The sequence below is a fragment of the Protopterus annectens genome, chromosome 14.part0 (assembly GCF_019279795.1).
Source record: "Protopterus annectens isolate FY-2018-M chromosome 14.part0, PAN1.0, whole genome shotgun sequence".
Lineage (NCBI taxonomy): Eukaryota > Metazoa > Chordata > Ceratodontiformes > Protopteridae > Protopterus > Protopterus annectens.
Genome location: NC_056748.1, coordinates 888,003,646 through 888,024,820, shown reverse-complemented (window position 1 = coordinate 888,024,820; position 21,175 = coordinate 888,003,646). Strand labels below are relative to the sequence as shown.

At 42.5% G+C, this 21,175-nt stretch overlaps 1 protein-coding gene across 1 annotated transcript in view; it reads left to right on the top strand.

Annotated features, from left to right (window-relative positions):
- LOC122788743 (ATPase family AAA domain-containing protein 3-A-like) overlaps positions 1-21,175 on the top strand; it is a 493,053-nt gene that overhangs the window by 157,934 nt on the left and 313,944 nt on the right. The window contains exons 9-11 of the mRNA XM_044055637.1: positions 4,180-4,335; positions 18,175-18,231; positions 18,500-18,595. Of these exons, the coding sequence (XP_043911572.1) occupies positions 4,180-4,335; positions 18,175-18,231; positions 18,500-18,595 (309 nt within the window). The remainder of the gene's footprint in view (positions 1-4,179; positions 4,336-18,174; positions 18,232-18,499; positions 18,596-21,175) is intronic.

Below are 21,175 nucleotides of genomic sequence, written 5' to 3'. Positions count from 1 at the left end.
GAAATGGGGCACCCCGAAGGTCGACCTCTTTGTCTCCCACACCAACCATCAGCTCAGCAAATTCTGCACCAGGGAGCATCACTGCATGGCTTGGAAAGTGGATGCCCTGTCCTTCCCCTGGGTCAGTCTATCGGTCTATGCCTTTCCTCCACTTCCTCTCATCCCCAGGGTACTGCTCAAAACAAAGAAGGAAAAACCAAGTCCAGTTCTTATTGCTCCAGACTGGATTCGCCAGCACTGGTACCCCTTGCTGCACAGCCTGTCCCCACTGCCACCATGACATCTTCCTCAGACTCCAAACTTCCTGACCCAGAGGGAAGGGGAATTCATGCATCCCCAATTGCAGACACTCAATTTGGCAGCTTGGCTTATTCCCTAACCCCCGGATCAATCTGCCAACCTCAGTAAACAGGTTCTAGATGTTATCCATGAGGTCAGATGCCCTAGCACTAGAAAGTCTTATGCTGACAAATGGAAAAGGTTCTGCACTTGGATCCAGACCAAGGGAGCCAATACAGCATAGCCCTCCTTCCCTCTCATCCTGGATTACTTAGCTGACCTACTTAACAGTGGCCTCTCTTTCTCCTCTATAAACATTTATGCCTCTGCTATTTCTGGTCATTTTTCCACTGAGCAGCCCCTTTTCTCCCACCCTTTGATCAAACGGTTCCTAAGAGGGGCTAGCAACTTGATGCCACCCAGAAGGGCACCAACCCCAGCTTGGGACCTTAACTATGTATTGGAAAAGCTCACCCCCCCCCCCCCTTCGAACAGCTTCTTCTGCAGAGCTGAAATTTCTCTCCTGGAAGACCGCATCCCTTCTGGCCATCACCTCAGACAGAAGAGTCTCCGAGCTGCAAGTGCTCGTGGTTGTGGAACCCTTCATCATCTTCCATGCTGACAGGGTATCCCTCAGAACTAGCCCATCCTTCATGCCCAGGGTGGTGTCCAGTGTGGCTCTCGACCAATCCATTCATTTGGCCACCTTTTTTCCTAATCCCCAGAACAAAGCGGAAAGGATTCTGCACTCTAGATGTGCACAGACAGCTCAGATTCTATCTAGACAGGACTAAATCCTTCAGAAAGTCTGATCAATTGCTGGTTAGCTTTGCTACAGGGGCAGAAGGCAAAGCCATTTCCAAATGGATAGCACACTGCATCCATTTCTGCTACAAACAACATGGAAAGCCCCCCCCCCCCCCCCCCCCAAGGAGGTCAGGACTCACTTCACCAGAGCAGCCTCCATCTCTGCAGCTTTCCTCAGAGGAGTCACCACCAGGGACATCCTGGAGGCTGCCACCTGGACATCTGTTCATACTTTTACCAAACATTATCACCTGCATCTCTTCTCCAAATCCAGGGCAGGGTTTGCCTCTGCAGTCTTGCAGGGCATCCTAGCCAGCCCCTAGTTTCTTTGACTGCCTCCACCTTTTTCCTCAGCTTTGTGAATCCTCCCACAAGTGATGACTGTAACAGTGAAACACGAAGAACATAGTACAGTTGTGTACACTTACCATAAATGTAGATGTTAGAGTGTATTCACTCTTGCAGTCCTGGTTTCCCTCCCTCCCTCCATCCCCCTTTCTTCTCTTTCCTTACAAGGGCCATATTTGTATTTACTTTCTACTGGTGGGGTTCTTCCACCAGAACCTGGCTCCTACTTGGGTGCTCCTGACAGGTTAGTGCAAAAAAAATGATGTAATGGTGTCGGCTGCCTTACTTTATACTACTGACGACCTGACATCAGTCCTGAAGCAATAGCAACCGACGCAGAAATACTAAGCCCCTGGTATTCAGGCCGGCCGAGGGCTACCCTGGCAGGGATAACACAAATGTGATGACTACAAGAGTGAATACACTATAACATCTACATTTATGGTATGTGCACACAACTGACTTTTCATTTCAGGACCTTTTGTGAAACCGTGGGAGTGTCAGCATGGCTTATCAGGACTGCCATGTAGAAGGGCCTTAAAGTACTACTACTGCTACCCTGATAAATCACAGTGCTTAGCTCTTTGTGACACCAGTTTGGTTTTTAGATATTTATTGATTGATTTTGGTTTTGATAATCATATGGTCAAAGGTTCATAGGTGTATACTAGGTTAATCACTAGTAGGGCCCTTATAAGCCTAGCCGTACAACTGTTTGTGAGGTCATGTTTTGTACAGGAAGACAATAGTGACAGTCTGCAGATACTGGTTATCTGTTTAGATGGTTAGGGAAAACTTGAAGAGATATTGTTGTTTTCTTCCGCTGAAGTTTTCCAAGTTGCACATTTTATTTGATATTACTGCTTACGTAGTATGGCTGATTCTGGCCACAAGCTCTCCCCATCTGAAAAGGGCTGTGATAATCGAAATTTAGTATTGGGAATTTATAGTGATTCCTTCCAATCATTAAAGTGCTGCTGCTTCTGCTTTGAATAGTGGCTTGTTGGACATGCTTTTAAAGTAAGTAAGTTAGAATCTATAGCCTTTTGCCAGCATGTGTTTCTCCCATTAATATTGAACCTAAACGTTTCTTCGGATCTGTTTGAGGGAATCTTGGTCATATATTTTGTTAATAAAAACAGCCATTTGTCAGCTCTGCCTGACCGGTTTACATGCTGATTAGGTAGATCTGGGGCCAAACTCTTAATAAATTGAAATCTCTTACCTATACAGGAATCTCCTTAAGAACAGTGGTGGCACGATCGGAAAGGTAAAAAATGTATGCTTGTGACATCCAACTATCCCAGCAAAATATTTTCTTTAAAACCTGTTTCTAATGCAGAGCCCAGGTTCTGTAGAATAACCTTGCATCACAACGGCCTCCTTTAATTTCTTTCTTGCTCATTTCTTTAGCTGTTTATAGTTTCGTATTTGTCAGCAGATTCTCTTCTTCTAACCTGCATTTTTATAATGTGTCTTGGGGTTTCTTTTCATTTCTTTTATGTTGTATCCCCATCTTGTGCATTTGCCATTTTATTAGAAAAACAAAAATATTTTTTCTTGAATGAAATGTTTGCTTGTGGTTTCCTCCAATCTCAGTTCTAGCATCACTCTAATAATGTTTTTTTTTTTCATTTCTTTTATTGCTGACTGCAGGTGAGAATGCAATAAGACTCTGACTTTTTCCATGCATATGCAGCTGAGGAACTGATGCTGTAAAGTTGTACCCACAGCTACCTTGCTTTCCAACAAAAATTATAGCTGTAGGGGAATTTGTAAGTTAGTTGTCGGGGAAAATGTTCATAGTTGTGTTTTTTGGAAGCAACTGTACTAATTTTGTAGTGTGATGTGCAGAGAAGCTGTTTGCTCTTTCTCCTTGTGGCTCTTGAATAGCATTTTCTTTGCTCGTGACAAGGGAATCTGTGTGCAGTGAAGGCTAAGAGGCACAGATAGCATTTAAATACTTTATAAATATTTTTAATAATTTTGCCATGTTTCCAGAATAGAAAACTGTTACTTTATATCTGTCAGAGTCCATAAATACTGCTAGTAATATTACATAAAAATATTGATGTAATTTCTGATTTAAATATTCAGTGGTGTAATGTATTGCTCTTCTTGAATTATTAAAAAAAAGATTCTTGACAAAAATGTTTACTCCTAAATATTAAATCATTGTGGTTGTCAAGGTGACAGAATGCTAATATTTTTCGTAGTTTGTTGCAAAAATGCTGCCATACTACAAGTGCTAGACAGAGGTTGGCTTCATATCTGAACAGGAAATGAAAACACTGACCCTTGTCTGAGGATTAAGCTCTGGACTGCCTGCATTCTGTATAGTTGTTACTGCCACTGGACCAACAAGGTTTCTCTTAACACTTAGGTACCTGGTTTCCCCAAAGAGTTTTCTCCTTTCAACTAGGAGACCACCACAGTAGTGAATTTTGAACATGCAAGTATCCAATTAACTGTTACAGTACTATGCTAGTAGTTTGTTTTGCACCACTATCATGGTAGTTTCCTAGTTGGAAGGAGAAACTGTTCTTGTAGAAAACCAGGTACTTAACTGTCTTGAGACTCTGTGTTAATCCAGAGGCAGTGATAACTACATGGAATGTGGGGGGGTTCTGGATTCAGTCCCTAGGTAAGGGTCAGTGTTTTCCTTTCCTGCTCAGGTCTTGATACAGTTCCAGGTTAATGGCATGTTATTTTACTGTAAAACTTATTTTCTTACTATCCCAACAGGTGGCTGGACTGACTCTACTGGCTGTTGGAGTATACACTGCAAAAAATACTACAGCAGTTGCAGGGCGTTACATTGAGGCACGACTAGGCAAACCTTCCTTGGTGAGAGAGACTTCTCGAATTACAGTACTAGATGCAGTAAAGCATCCTATAAAGGTAAGTGTGCTCGGATACACTTCATAATACAAAAGTAGGAGAGTTCAGTGTCTGTGTAGAATAGAATAGCCTTGACTGAGCAGGTTAATTAAACTACACAGAGGTATTTCATTCTTTTTGAGTTACAGATGTATGCAAAACACACTTTTAGCAGCTTTTGTATTAAAATTCTTCACCACCAGAGGGCAGCGATGTATAAGCAACTTTTCTGACAGTCATTTGTAGGTATAATCGACACCACCGCTCAGCATGTCCTAGTGACAGTATTATTGTTGGACTGAACTGCATTTTTAATTTTTTCTGCATTTGGCAGAGTTTTCTGTTTCCCACACTTTTACAGGGAAAAAACCTACAGTATTTTTTCTTGGATGCATCTCCACCCCCCCCGAGAAAGGTGTAATGTTTTTTTTTTTGTCTACTCTTTCTTCACTAGCTCTGTGGGAAAGTGACAGTTCTATCTGCATATGCTGCTTGGGCTTGACCTTTATAGTACTGAAACCTTCTCATATGTTATGCCCTGTAGTAAATTGACTTGTACTGCGTGATTATGGCATTTATTAAAGCGCAGATTGACATTAATGTTATACTGTTATTGTTGTCATCCTCTCCCTCCCACGTCTCTAGGGCAGATGGGTCCAAACCATAGCTTCCTACTTTTGCTCTTTCCCTACATTTGATTTTGGCACCAGGAGACTTGCATAGGACAGTGATTCTGGTTAGATCTATGTCAGTGTGAAAAGGGGTAGATCCTTCAGCTCCAGCTCACTCATTCACCCCACTCTTTATGTCTGTTTCTTCAACATTGAAAAAAGTGGGTCCCAAGAGGCTAACATTAGTGACTACACCAATCCTAGAATAAATACACCTGGTATCACCACAGCTCTTCAAATTCACGATCTTTTATGAAAACAGTTGGTAATTCAATTCAATGGTGTGTAAGCGCTTTCGGGTTACTCCAAAAACCCTTCATCAGACATATTCAGTGACATTTCCTAGAATAAATACACCTGGTATCACCACAGCTCTTCAAATTCATGATCTTTTATGAAAACAGTTGGTAATTCAATTCAATGGTGTGTAAGCGCTTTCGGGTTACTGCAAAAACCCTTCATCAGTCATATTCAGTGACATTTCACATAATTTAAATATAGAAAAAGGCGCCAAAAAGTTCTTTAACTCAATTAATTTATAAAAAGAATTATAAAAAACTCTCCACTAGATGGTAGTATTTCATCAAAAATTCAATTCTTATACTGCATTTAATATAAATGAATGGCTTATCATATAACAAAACATACTTATAGAAATATATTTACTACATTCATAATACACATATAAAAAATATAAAAGTATAAATATAAAAATATATATATATCTACACCAATCCTGTTGGGGCCATTCACTATGTCCAATACCTCAGCTTTTGAGATCTCAATGCTGAAGATGGCTTTGGTTTCGAAGTGGCTTCGGGGTCGGTGCTTCTCTGTGCCAGACTTCCTTTGATCTTGGCATTGTTGGCACCAGCTTCTGCTTTAGTACCAGTTATGTTAATACCTCATGCAGTTTGGTGGTGGTTGAATTGGAGAGATTGAACCTCCTTGTCAAGATCTAACAGATCAGATGTACCACCTTCATCCGCTCCCCCTCCCCATATAACCATCAGTCTACTGCTTTTGGCACCAGTCATGGACATCTTTGACAAAGTGCATCAAAAAACCTCCGGAAACGATTCTTCTCCCCCCTCAGAAGGCTCCCAGGCTGAGATGCCAAGGAAGAGAAAGTGTAAGAGGATGCACTATTCAGAATTCAGATGTTGGTAATGAGGAGGGCCCCCCCACAGTACAGTCCAGACAATTCCAAATTTGGGAAGTTTCTAGAACTAATGAGATAGAAGGGTACTTGTCCCATACAACCCCTCACAAGTTTGATGGAGGCTTTTTGAATTTCCCCTTTTACTTTTTGGGTGGTTTCACTTGTTGGCCACATGATTGATCTGGTAGTAGAAAGGCCTTGGTGAGAACTCATAGTGGCTGAGACCAATCTAAGGAAGCCAGGCAAGATACCGCATCCACTTAATGACAGACAATATTGGGACAGGACTCCTCTTGCTGACTCCATGATTGTAACAGTGGCTGCCAAGAGAGCACCTTTGCATAAGAGCTTACCTGTCCATCCCTTAGATAGGGATTCCAGGGTGATGAATAGCATGGGGAAGTGAACCTAAGCTTTGGGTACTCTTGTCATCATAGCTTTAAATTGTCTGACTCAAATAATAAAGTTCCACCATGACCTAGCTAAGAAGACCTGATACACACTGAGATGACCGGTGACACCCGACACTAGTAGACAGCTACAGGTGATTTCTACCCACTTCATGTGCTTACTACTTAATGCATCTGAAGGAACAACCACAGATATGGGGATGGTCATTACCCAGAGAGTATGTGCTTGGCTCTGTCTGTGTGACTTGCAGAGAATTTCAAGGCATCCTTCATAAACACACATTTTGAGAGGTTACCTATTTTTGAACCCAGAGTGAAAGTGAAACTAGAAGGAAGTGAGCAAGAAGACAAGGCATTGTCTACTGTGAGTGTCAAGTTCAAAGCTCCCTAAAAAAATCTTTTTCAGGGAAGCAGAGAGGTGTTTCAACCAGTTTCTGGGCAGGAGCCCCTGTGGAGGTTATGGGGATCCTTCAGTGGATGCCCCTCTAAAAGCAGAGGAGCTTCGCAGAATCAAGGATTCCTCTGTCCCTTCCAAGGAAGGCAGCAGCAGAATTCCTGGGATCTTGTATGTTCATAGGTACTTGAGGTTATTGATCTGTGAGGATCCTTAATGCCTAGATCTTGTGTTTCAAGTATAAATAACCAAGGACCCCTGTATTTTAAGTGAATAACCCAGAGCTGGGCAGACAGTTGCATGTTACTCATATCCATAAGGGACAGAGGTACCAAATCGGGAGTGAACTTGAGCTTTTCTATCCATTTGTTCAGATAAACTTGAATTGAGTAAGAGACGTACTTTGCTTTATATGGAGAGGAAGACTATTGCAGAAAAGTAGTATTGTCTATGATAGATATGTATCCCTACAAAGTGTTTTATTTATGTTGTAGAAGAGATTAAGATCTCTCATGTGGGTATTTATGCCACCGTTGGACTTGTAGATGTGCTGTAGGTCTGAAAGGATGAGGTCAGTAAAGGCTTTGTAAACGAGGCAGAGATTGTCCCTCAGTAGCTTGCAATTTACCAAGAAGAGGGACAGGGCTTTAGTATGGTCATTGTAGCTTTTATGAACTGGACCCTTGATATTCTTGGTGAGAAAGCATTGTGGTGATTTAGATTATGTCAAATGTTTGGACAGTACTGAAGTGGGACATTGTACTCCATGACCGGCCTAATAAGTGCTGAATACAGTTTATTGATCACATTCCTTTACCCAGATGCCATAACCTTAATAAAAAGCTGCAAAATGAAAAAGGATTTTCTTACAATAATGAACACATGGTGATAAGCTGCAAAATGAAAAAGGATTTTCTTACAATAATGAACACGTGGTGATTGAAGGACAGCTCATTGTTCGTAAAGGTTCCCAGGTCTCTAACTACTGATTCAATTTTCATGGGTGTGTTTTCAATGTGATAGTTACAGGGGGTGTCCTAGGGGGTGTCATGCTTGCAGAAGGATACTATTATACACTTCTTGGTGGTTAGTTTTAGGCCATTCTTTTGATACCAACGGTTTGTTTGGGAAAGGCCCTGTTGGAGAATTTTGGTGTCTTCTGGCAAATGTATGATGGCACCAAGTTTACAATCCTCTGCCAGGCTTGGTCAGCAGCAAACCTTTAACATCAGCTTTGACCTCTGAGAAGTAAATGCCGAAGAGGAGTGGCCCGAGGACTGAACTTGGGAGTACACAGCTAGTGATGGGTGTTTTGAGGGAGGTAGTGCCTCCCACTGTTAGCCAGTATTATATCCAGTAAATTACGTACAGATTTATATTTAGTTGGATGAGTTTATTAACTAAACCAGAGTGTGGGATGGTTTTAAACACCTTTGTGAGATCTACATATGTGGTGTGTATTGCAATGGATGAGGGAAACAAATCATCATTATCCTTTTCAAAGAAATCAACCAGGTTAAATGGTCAAAATCTGCCCTTAAGAAAGCAAACTGGCTTGGGTCAAGAGTTTGTAGGTTCCTTATGTCCTTATTAATTCCATAATGATCCTTTCCATACCCTTACAGATGAGGCTGGTCAGATTTACATGTCTATAACTAGTCTGGTCCATTGATGCTCCACTTTTGTGCATGTGGATGACTGTTGCTGTCCTCCATTTGTCTGACAAGAACTTGTTTAGAAGCTGATATTGAATAACCTCTATAGGAGCCTGGATGGCTACTTTTACTTCCTATTTAGCTGTGGTTGATTTGACCAGGGTCCAGAATTCCCTGTTAAGTTCAGCAAGAGCATTTTTGGCACCTGAGCAATGACTTTTTTTCTTTTATTGTAAAACCTGTTTATATTTTGGTTCCTCATAGGCATTTATTTTTAAATTTGGCATTGTATTTACTGCTGAGGTGGACAGATGCATCCATGCAGCAAATTCATTTGCATAACATTTAGAGGTCATCTGGTTTTAAGTGGTTGTTGAATTTAGTGTGTTCATCGTTCAGTTTTAGTAAATTAACTTTAGCATAATTTTTGAATGTCGAGTCTTTGAAAGATGCTACTGGTTTCAGTCTCATGGTGAATGTGACTGATTTATGGTCCAACTTGACTAGGAAGGAAGTTAAAACTGGTAGGAAACAGAGCTAACCCATATTGGTGAGAACTAAATCCAGGATGTTTTGTTCCTAAACCGGGTGTGGACTGTGATTTGGCAAGTTTGTATGTATGAAGCCCAGAAATTTTTGGGCAATATGTTAGGAGATATACAAGTCTCCCAGTTGATGGAGGAATAGTTGAAGTCCCATAGAAGAATGGTGTTTGGCTGAATGCATAGGGAGCTCCATCCTAGTCAGGTCAGAGATGTTGACCAAGGGAGACGTAGAAGGGGTCCTATAATTGACTGTGATGTAATAAAGGGTTTTGTTAGGGGTAATTTTGACTTTGGGATTTGCAGATAGTTATCCTGTCTAACAAGATTAGAGGTGAAGTTCTGATCAGCTGCTTTTTACATCCATCTCAAATTGTGGGGGGGGGGGGGGGGGGTTCTTTGGATCCGATAGTGACTATACCAAGACTTCAGCTCCAAAGTTTCACTTCCTTTCCCATAATGCCCTCTGAGCCTACAACTCCTTAGATCAAGTGTGCCCCTATGTACATAAAGCCATAGTAGAATAGGGAAAATGGGCCCCTTATGATAGAAAAATTATGAAAACAGACCATAGTGTCCCAACAGATCTTTGGGCTGGTCCACAAGGCCTCTTAAGAGATTTATACTAATCTGATGGTTTGAAAGGGGGAGCAGTGAGACTGATAGTCGAGACAGACTGAAGAAGGCAATACAGAACTAGTGTTATGGTTTTTACAAATATAGAGACCAATGTTGTTAGTGTATTCATCTAGTGTGGTGGGCCTGAATGCATAGTAAGTTTTGAAACCTTGCAATGATGGGATGCTCTCAATGGCCTTGATCCAGTTCCCCATGACAGTGCACATATTGATGCATTCTATTGTAGGGAGTGGATTTTTTTGTTAAGGCTCCTAGCATTGAGTATCAGTATCTTTGTTATCACAATTTTGTTTTATGTTGGAAACTTTTGAAGACTGAAATTACCTAAAAAAGGCACTGTGGGGTAGACATGGTCTTGGTCAGTATATGAAAGCATTGGAGCAGGTCATCCCTGGCAAAGCAGTTAGGACTGTGTACAGTCTCCTCCCAGGCGTATAGGTTTGTAGACTCGTAGTAGGAAAGTGACTACTAGGACCCTTATAACCTAGTCAGGCCACCCAAAGGTGACCAACACATAAGGGATGATTCTCTGCCTGCCGCTGTCCATCAGACACATAGGTGCCACATCAGAGCTGAATTTGTGATTGCCAGTGCATTGGTCTACGTTGTGCTTACACTAGGGAAAGGGAGGAACTCTGCTTCACATGCACGGGGAGCCTGTTCCAGAGAATGGGAATTCTCTGAGAAACATATCTGTCTCTCCAACATGTCCTATTTGTTTTGCAAGCAAAGTGTAGATTTTTTAATAAAGTAGTTCTGATGCTGTTTGTTTCGTGGAAGTACAAAAGGGTCATCAAACCAGTGTCCAGGGATGCCTTGTATTCCAGGCAAAGATCACCTCTCAGAAGTCTGTATGATACTGAGTAAAGAGACTGGGCTTTCAGGCGATCAGCAAATTGAGTTTGCTCCCTGAATTGTTTTTGTAAGGAACCTTTGTGGAGGAAGCGTCAGTTATGATGACTGGATCCTCGCCATACATTTTCCATTTATCATTCATCTTTCTTTGGCCATGACCACAACACAAATGCACCTGTCCTAGGGAGGATGATTTATTGTGCAGGACAGAGACAGCCCATGGGGGCAAGGTTTTCCTAGGAGGCCAGTCTACGCATCAACATACTAGAAATAAGTGCAGTTCTAGCAATGCAGGCATTCCTAGACTGACTTTCCAATGGTATAATATCAGTAAACACAGACATTATGACTGCGGTATGGTATATCAACAAGCGAGGGGTCACCAGGTCATGTCTGTGTTGTGAAGTAATTTGTGTGTGGTAATGGAAGACCTCCATATAGCACTTTCTGATAGCAGTGCACATACCCAGCCAGGTCAGCTGCCTAGTGGACATTCTCAGCAGTGGTATTCTGATGCACCATGAGAAGTCCATCAATCCTAATTTAGAACAGGATCTCTTCTGTCACTGGGGAAACCTATTTGCATCTTCAACCAGCACCAAATGTAGTAATTCCTTTTCACTTATCCCTTCACATAGGCACTCCCTGAGGGGTGCTGTTTTCCACCAGTGGCTATCTGGTCTTTATTCTCCTCCCCCATTTCCAACTCGTGATGAAATTCATTCAGATAGCAAAGTTGTGCAGAGTAATAGTCTTCCTGGTAGTCCCATTCTGACCTTGATAACTGTGGGTTCCCATGCTATGGTCTGTCCTCAAGTACAAGTATGGTCTGTCCTTCTGTCCTCTGTTTCTTGATCCCCTTCCAAATCTTTCCCATCCATCCAGCAGGTCTTGTCGAGAAATTGCATTCTTTTGACTAACTGCATAGTTTTTTCAGTTCCATTAATGCCCAGGGGCCCAGATCTCCCCACGAGGGTGGTTCAGATCTGTATGTAAGCTGTATAAGAGGGAATGGAATAAACTTTCCATAGGGCTACTCAGACATACCTAACCCCTTGTGTGCCCCAGTTGATCCTCTTCTTTCTTTCACTTTTTGATTGTAGATGCAGCTTTTCAACCATAAAAGTTCATTTGGCGGCTCTCTCTGATTTTCATAAAGGAGTTCATTTTCAATCACTATCCTCCCAAAGGATTTGCAGTGCATTTTTAAAAGCACATTCTTACCCCAGACTCCTATTAAGGACCCCAAATCACTTTGGCATCTCAATTTTACTTTAGTAAAATTAACCCAGTGTCCCTTTGAGCCAGCCCATTCATCAGGCCTCAGATTTTTATCCTGGAAAACTATTGTCCTTGTGGCTATTTTGTCATTCAGAAGGATTTAAGCACTCCAAGACTTACCTTGCAAAGCCTCCCTACTCAGACTTCCATAAAGATAGGTTTCCTTGCTGAGAAATGCATCCTTTCTTCTTAAGATGGCCCTAGAGTGTACTCTAAACCAAATGCTCCATTTGCAGGTGTTATTTCCTGTGCTATTTTAACAGAGGGAGAAGAGCTGTATTGTTTTGATATGCATAGACAACTGAGATTCAGTCTATAACATAAAAAACAAATTGGACATCACTGTCGGTTATTTGTTGCCTTTTTCAAATCTAGGCTGGGGCAAAAAGCACCTTTTTCAAATGGCTTTTTAAATGAATCTCGTACATTTATGCTCCATCCAACAAATGTCTCCCATGTAAACTAAGTACTCATTCAGATAGGGTGTTTGCTAGTTCCTCAGCCTTTTTTAAAAAAATGTCAGTTGATAATGCTTGTGCAGTAGCCATACTTTCTGCAAGCATTACAAGCTGGACAGGATGTCTAGGTCAAGGCCTTCCTTCTGGGCCACCATACTCTGTGGTATTCTTTCATAATGTCACTTAATATATTGGCTGGGGACTCTATCCCATCTAGTGAAGTAGACAGACTGGATAATGCTGGAGCTTGATTACCCATGTCCATGTACTTTACCAGTCTCCCTCCATCGTATTACCTATTATCTCATGAATAACCTCAATGACTCATGGGGCCATCTTTCTTTTCCTTTCTACATAACTCCTTTTCTTAAGGAAGGTCAGGAGGTTAAACTTGATCTGAGCTATCAGGGAGCAGTGGAGCATTGTGCAGGGAGCAGTGGAGCATTGTGGGAGGTACAGGAAGAGACTGAGCTGTGAGGAACACTGTTTGCCTTGTTTGTGCCTGGTGGTGAGCCATTCCCATCCAGTGAAGTGGATGGACATAGATAATCTAAGCTCCAGCTTAACGGTCAGTACATAATTATAATATATGCAGTGTCCAGAACTGTGGCCCATTATTCCTGCCTTCTCAGCATGGTTCAAGTTGTACTTTATTCATAACGAGATACAAATGAATTTCATTGGTGGCTGCTTTAGGGGCATAATGCTCTATGGTGAGACCCTTCAGAAGATAACAGAGGGTCCTCAAAAGAGGCTAAATCTGTTCTACTGCTGTAGGTATTCTTGATGACTTTGTAGTTCTTTAGGAGAAAGAAAATACATAAGTGCTAGCGAAGACCAGCAGAAAAAAACTGTAGCGCTTGCCCTCCCCAGTCCTCCTCTAACATTTCCCAAGAGGGCTTTAGATGATTTGGCCTCTCAGTAGTCCCGACTATCCTCCCAATCCCATTCTGGAAGTAAGATGGATTTGTACTATCTTGGATGGATTAATGTTATTTTGTTGAGTGTTTTAAATATCGGATGACAAAAACACTGACATTCAAAATGTCAAGGGAAAAACAGCCAAAACCGCCTTTTTTGTTTGCTTGCAGGGGTTGTAGTGGACACAGCCCCCATATCCCTTGCTAATTATATATACTAACTCAGATTGCACTGCTGCAGGGAAATGGACAATTCCCTGATCTTTGCTGTACCAAGATCACATAATGTAGGCTTCCCGTTTTTTCCTACACATCAGCATTTCTGACGTTAACGTTTTGGTCACAATATTGTGTCTCTCTGTATTTGCAATTGTCAAGATATTGCCATGTGACCATCTTGTATAGCCATCCTGGTCCTTATTGTATGGGAAAGGAAACATATTCAGGAGTTGCTGGGACAGCCCCCCCAGCCTGTACCTCTCTGGTGTACCGGTCACTGTGTATAGTGCTGCTTTGAGCAGTCTTAACACTGTTTGTCAGGGTTCTGTTCCATAGGACGAATATGAAAATATTTTTTTTCCTTTTTCTTGGTTCCAAGAAGGTGGTGAAAGGGGTGCATCAGCACTCTTATTTATGTGAAATTTCCCACCAGGCCTTGATAATTGCTCTTTCAGGCCTGTAGGATTGCATCCATACACATGATGGATGCCTGTCGTATAGTGTAATTTGAGAGCTGTTTGGGATGATCTAGTGCTTGGGCAACCTTTTATTTACAGGCTGCTTCTGTTTTGCCTGTCCTCCGTGTGTTGTTTCCTTATTTTTAGTTATTTTTTGCTGAAGTGTATAAATATTATAGTGCAGATGCTTCCAACAGCAAAGACTCCTCAAGTTTCTGTACTTGAGTAAATGTTTTATGGTGGCTTCACCCTGTATTCTTTATGTGGTGCTAGCCTGGGGCTTGCCTTGGTTGGAGTTACTTAAGGTCATCATTTATTGGGAGCCATTTTCCCCGCTTTGATGCAGTGCAGTTTTAACATCTCCATGGCTTACCTTCTTGTGCACTTTGAGATGATTTGCTGCCACTGACTGTAAACATCAAACTGTCCTAGTTAACTTTCTCATTTCATACCATTGTCATACTTGGTAGAATGGAAAGTCATGATCCCCAGCACAATGGGAGGCTTTATTCCTTCCTGTCTAACATTATCTGTGATCAGGCTTGTTTGTGGAAGGTTAGAGACCACATTTTGTCTATAACTTAATTCAGGAAAATTGGAGCTCCCTGAGAAATTGTCCCCATTAGCATTCTCGAGCTGAGGGCATTGTTTTTAGTCCTTAAAGATTGAATGGCCCATACAGAAGCCAAATATTCCAATTAAAAGTATACAGTCAGACACTGGGCACCTGAGGAACCAGGATAGGGCTCTGTCCTTTCGCATCTACAGTGAAAGAATGCATATGTGGGCATGACCCTTCAACTTTTGTACTTTCTTGGTGGTAACCTGTATTCTAACAATCAGATATATGTGTAGACAGACACCTTAGGCTACAGTCTGTGCCCTCTTCTGAGGCTTTGTTGTTATTGGATTGTGTCTTGAGACACTTTCTGAAGAGAGGATACTGCCAAAGTCGGTCTATTTTCTGTTAGAGAATGCATTTTTGCCCAGATTCTGCTCCCTCAAACATGGCAGGAGAAGAGTAGGTAGCAAATGCATTCTCACCCAAATGGGTGTTCTTATTTGCAATCCCCATTGCTTTGCTTTTCTTGTCTTTTTTCACTTGTTCAGGATGTTTCACATGGTAAGGCCAAGGCTCTTCCTGATCACTCTTGGGTAATGTAAGAAAGCATCTTGGTCCCTCTAAGACAACTGTAGTCAGAGTGCTAGGACCCTGGTGTTGTAGCAAAATGACTTCCACTAAGCACCTCAGACCTTAGCTTTTGCAGGAATCCTAGGTTTCCCCAAGGAAATCTTTTCTGGCAAGGCTAGTTACTTAACCAGATGGAAAACGTACTTCATCTATTCCTAGAGGTATCATTTTCCTCTTGTCTGTTCATTTTCAAGGTTTTCTTGTTCCCCAGCTCAGTGGCACAGCAAGCCCTGACTGTGACCAAACTGTCTGGTGTTCGAATAGCAGCTCAGGGTCTGGAGTAGCCGGGTAAGAAGGTGGGGTGAAGTGGCATATATCAGCTCCTCCATCCTGGGAGGAGGACAAGGGAGATGCATATGCTTGATACAGCTCTGTAATTGATCCCTTATGGAGACTGGTGATACTTTTGATGTGTTGTCTGCATAGGGAGTAGGGTTATGGCTGAGTCGCATATGGAGGTGTGGACAGTACTCCATGATGTTCTTTGCATGCTTTCTCTTTGAACAGTATGTGTTCTCAGGGTGGGTGGTTATTCACCCCCTTTTGCAGCCATATGTTGCTTCCCCAGGATTCTGTGATCTCCTCACTGGCCTTGAATGTTGTCCAATATGCTGTGTGTGTGTGTGTGTGTGTGTGTGGGGGGGGGGTAGTTGGGTTCAACTGCCCCAGTGAATGAGGAGAGGCACTGGGAGAAGCTGCTGGTCACCAGTGGGGGATCCAAACGTCACTCCAAAAATAAAATCTTCAAGCTTATCTTGGTATGTGTGCAACTTACCCCTACTGAGTGCTTACTCCTGCATAGTCATTTGTTCCTTAAGTATGGGATCTTTAGATTTAAATTAACTTCCATGAGAGGTGGCACAATGACTAATAAACTTACATTTTCAATCTACTACTTGGAGCCCTCTGTAATATTTGCTGTTGTGTTTTGTTCACATATCTGTTTAGTCTTTGTGGGCCAAACAACTTATTTACTGACGTGTTAGATGTTATTCTCCACTAAGATGCATAGAAAGCATTGGGATCTGTCAAGACGTGCAAATTCATTTTGCACATGAAGCCACTCTACAAGGTGCCAGGATTATGCTTATTGTACTGATGGAGTATAGCAGCTATAGCCCCCTCCTTAGCCCCCGCCTTGTTGCAACATGACTTAACAAAGATGGATACTTTTTGGTTGACAGAATAGTCGGGCTTGCTTGTGGTCTAGTCAACAACTTTTGCCGTTATGTAACTCAACCCAAAAGTACAGTGACCCATTGTGAAATGCAGAGTGGTATACATGTAACTGTAAGTACCGCACCAACCAGTCTTTAAGTAAAATCAAGACAAAAAAAATGACAGGAATATTGTAAGGTGTAATATGTTCTATATTTCCAGATTGTTGGAATAAAAAAAAAAACAGAGATCCAAGTTCACAATATATCACTGAGCATTTGTTGTCACTGTCTTGGCTGTTGAAAATCTACAATAAGGCATGCAAAGGTCGTTAGCTTTGTATACTTTATAGGGCAAAATTAAAACCTTGTTAACATTGTATTTGATCCTGGCTTAGTGGCATAGAGAGATAAAGCCCTGACTGAGACTCAGATAGACGTTTGGGCATTAGGTGAACTGAATGCTGTAAGGTGGGAATAAATGTTTAATGCAGTCTCCCCTATCCTGGAGTGAGAGGGATGTTCTGGGCTGCTGCACTTGTTGTCAGCAAGTGAAGAGTTATGAGCACTGAAAACACAGCAAGACACCAAGGCTGTGGACTTGGTGCTTGCATGCTAGTGATGGTAGCCTTGTTGAAAATGTTGATGGGACACCCACATACAAGAGGTGGGAATAGTAGACCCCACTAGTGATATGAGGTCCCATGTCAGGGGTGGGAATAGTAGACCCCCAAGTGATGTGAGGTCCCATATCAGCCACCAGGAATAGAATTAGAGCTTAATAAAATAAAATGCCCTCATAGCCTGCTTCTGGGTGGAGAAGAAAATCAGACAAGTGACAGACTTCTTCTGGCTGTCAGTTGCCCTCGTACTGGGAATTCCATGCCCTAGATGAACAAATGTGATCAGAACTGATAGGAATGTGGTGTGTGATTGGCAGGCAATGAGGCAAGTAGCAAATAGGAGAAAGCTGTTTATCTGTCCAGGTTTTATGTAAAGCAAACATGCATACATCTGCATATGACTACTTTTAGACTTATGGCTGCATCAATTGTATTGTGAATGTCTTAGGATGCATGTACCATATTTGTTGTAAAAATTAAGTATTTATTTAATGATTTTTATTTTTATGGTTACATCTGTATGCACTAGTATAAATGTAGTTACAGCATTTGGTACAACTGCAGTGAGACCTGATAAATAGGGGAATTCAGTAAGTTGTCTGATACATGGGTATGTATTGGAGTAAAACTGGACACCAAGCTGCCATAGTGGGTATATTTGCTGCTTTTTAGTTGCAGTATCCCTGATTGACACTTGGCTTCCTGACACTTTTTTTCTATGTAGTTTGCATGATGTCATGCTTCACTGTTGCAGCAGTGAGTTTTGCAATGTCCTACCTTGGAAGCCTGTGAATACTGCTGCAGTGAAGACAATGGAACATCTTCATTTATGGTAAGTAGATACATAACTAATTTCCATCCACATGATTGTGGCTCTGAAAATGGCTATTGTGGTAAGTTGTACCTAGTGTTTGAATTGTGGTGCTTTAGTTTCTGAATCTACACTATAAAAAGGATATTTAGGTTTACTTGTCCTAACTGTATTTACAAAGTAAAATTAGTAACTCAAGACTGATAACAGTTCAGAATATCTGAATTATCCATAAACTTACTGATTGTGTTATATTTATGTAACCCTCTCTACTACTTTGTATGCATCTTTGGAATTCTCCTTTTGTCTGTTTTCTCCAAGTTCTTTTGTTGATCTAGGTTTGCTTATTCTTCACTATAAAAATGTAAATGTTCAGCACTGACATAATGCTTTATTCTTCCTTTTTTATTCAGGTGACAAAAAGGCTAGCCAGCAAACCTCATGATGCTTTGGAAGGAGTCGTGCTAAGTGTAAGTGTAGTTGTTTACTGAGATTAGGTACAAGAAAATGCAAGAATGCGTGCAATATCTAGATCTATTTCATTATCTGGATCTATTTCATTACACCAGCAACAACTTGCCTGTGCTCTGTTATCCTGCCGCCTCTTATGACAGATGCCAGATATTTAAAAAAACTTTTTTAAGTAAATGTATTAATCAGGTATATAAAGTGTATGTGTGTATGCATCTGTTCATGTGTGTATATGTATCTGTATTTGTTTGTGTGTTTGTATTTCAGATAGAGGTGCAGGTGGTTTCATTGCAGATTTGGTTCATCAACATGGGAATATGGTGTACCTTTCAACAAAATCCCATTTCCTCAAATGTTTGTCAGGTATGATGTACTCTCCTTCATTCACTCTCATGATAGGGTCTCTGATCTGAACTTCAGATCTGGCTTTCTCACTTTCCAAAGACGTGGATCCGATTCTGAAGTTCCTCCCTCATACCAACAATACCCTGCATCCACCCAACTGCCTCAGATCTCGTTTGCCATTCAGAGAGCTCAGACACGGATTCTATCCCCTCAAGCTTTCGTTAGTTTATTGGGTTTTGTAAGTGTCTTTGGCAGTTACCTTCCTCCCTCTGTTTCTAGTGTGTCTGTGCACTATTCTAACTTTCTTATTCTTTAAAAAAAAAAAAAGTTTTGCTTAGTTCTATTTTCACAAGTTAACTTTATAGTTAGAGTTAATCTTAGTGGAGTTAAAATTAAAGTTAATCTCCTTATCCTTCTTCTTTCTGGGACTTTTGGATCTTCTTTTATTTTTGGCGGGCCCTCTCTTATGGCTGACATACAGGGTTCCCAGCTTTAAACACTGCACGTCTTGTGGGCATAAGATCCCCAATCAGGCGTGCATATATTGCCTGGGAGCAGACCATCTTAATGCTTGACTCTTCAGTCTGTTCGGTTGTCATCCCTCGGGCTTTAGCCAACAGATGCAAAAAACTTATCGTAAGGGACCGTATTCCTTCCTTGGCTGAGGCTCAGACCCCTTCCCAGGCTTCTTCCTCCTCAGCTTCTGTTAAGGAGGTGAAAAAGAGGTCCCTGCCTGCTTCACCAAGGGATGCTCCTGATTCTAAGAAGCCAAGGAAATCGTCTGAGTCCTCTTCAGATCCACCTAAGTCTGCTTCCCTCTCGGATCCTAAAGCTTCGTCAGATCCGGGGGGAGATTATCATTATCACTCCAACTTCATCTTCTGCTTCAAACTTGGACCCTACTGCTATGGATCTGAGGGCCTCAACGAAGTCATCGGCTGTGTCCTCTAGGTCCAAACACTCAAACCACCATCGTCTGCTTCATCCAGGTTCTCCAGAAGCTTGTCCAAGGTAGACGTGGACAGGTTGATGAGGAGGTGTCTTAAGGCCCAGATTCAGATGGGGGTAGTTTTGGCTCCATCCCCTATCAGATCCATGAGCTACCTAGTAACCCCATCAGGACTCATTTTCTGATCCGTTCCCCCTAGTTGGACTTGGCGCAGAGGAACTTTCCTTCCTCAATGCAGAGTATGTCCTTGAATAGCTCTATTCTGGCCTTGTCGGAGCAGAGCGAGTCTCGCAGCTGTGGCCTTCAGTGTCAGGTCTGGGGAACTGGGATCAGTTCCATCTTTCTTGGAGCCATCCCTTCCCTTGGGGGTTCACACTCGATAGCTCGGGTCTGATCCTGTCTGTAGGCCATGGATCCGGTGCAAGTCCTGTCCTTTTACCTTCAGTAGCTTCGGTTCTGGGGGATATGGGCAGGGCTTCACCTGGTCCTTTCCACTTTCAGGTAGTGGAGAGTTCCTTAATCCACCCCTGTGCCTACATCAGATCCAGGCCTTCCTCTCTCTCATCATTCCAGGAGTCTTTCCATCCTAAGCAGCTTCCAAGACTTCCCTGCTCAGGAGGGATCCCCCTCTTATGATACCTCCCCCCAGCATACCCCACTGAGGAGATTCCTCGGAAGAGGACATGTCAAAGGAGGCATGTGGACCCCCACTCCGGAGTCCTTAACCGAAGATATTGACTTTGATGAGGGGGAAGGATCCCTCAATCCCCACCTGAGGATGTCGCCTTTGGATACATTGTGGAAATTCTGAAGCAGAAAGGTAGGTGGTCTGCTCAACCTCTTTCCTCTGAAGAGTCATTTCTCTTGGAGGCATTCAGGATGGGCCTGTTTATGTCCTGGGTGACCCCCCCCCCCCGGCAGATGCCATAGTGGATTTAATATGTCGCCGTGCATGGAAGGAACCGGACTCCATTGAGCCTATACCCACGCGGCCTAATAGGTTTTTAGAGCCTGCTACGGACAGGAAACACTGGAGTAAGGATCCTGTGGTCGATGCTATCATGGTGGCTGTGGCTACTAAGAAAGAGCGGGCAGAGGAGACTGCCAATGTCCATCTGCCGAGCAAGAAGTCCAGAGTGCTGGACAGAATTGGGAAGTGCATTTACACCTTGGCAACCTTTGCACTGAGGTCGTTAATTATCTAGCCCATTTTACTCTGTGCAAAGAACTGACAGTTTCTGTCCATGCCTGTGGTGGAGTTTAAGAAAGTTTCTCCTAAGCAGGCCACTCTTTCATCCATTGCCAATTCTTTAATGAGGTTAATCTCCCATGCCACAGAGGGCACCTTGCGAGCAGCTGTTTCAGGACTTTCCCTCAGGAAGCATGCCTGGATGAGGCTATATGATTTTGCAGAGCCCTTTAAGGCGTTGTTTGTCAGTGCCTCCAACGATGGCACCTTCCTTTTGCGCCTTCAGTTAGAGACACCCTCACCTGTAGTGAAAAGGATGGGGAAGGCCCTTTCTGCTGTTGGAATTAAGTTTTCTACACCCCCCCCGCGGAGGTCCTTTTCCAGAATCCAGCGTGAGGACAAGAAAATGTGGTTACGCAAGTCCCAAGGGCCTTTCCAGGAGCCATGCGGAGAATGCTTC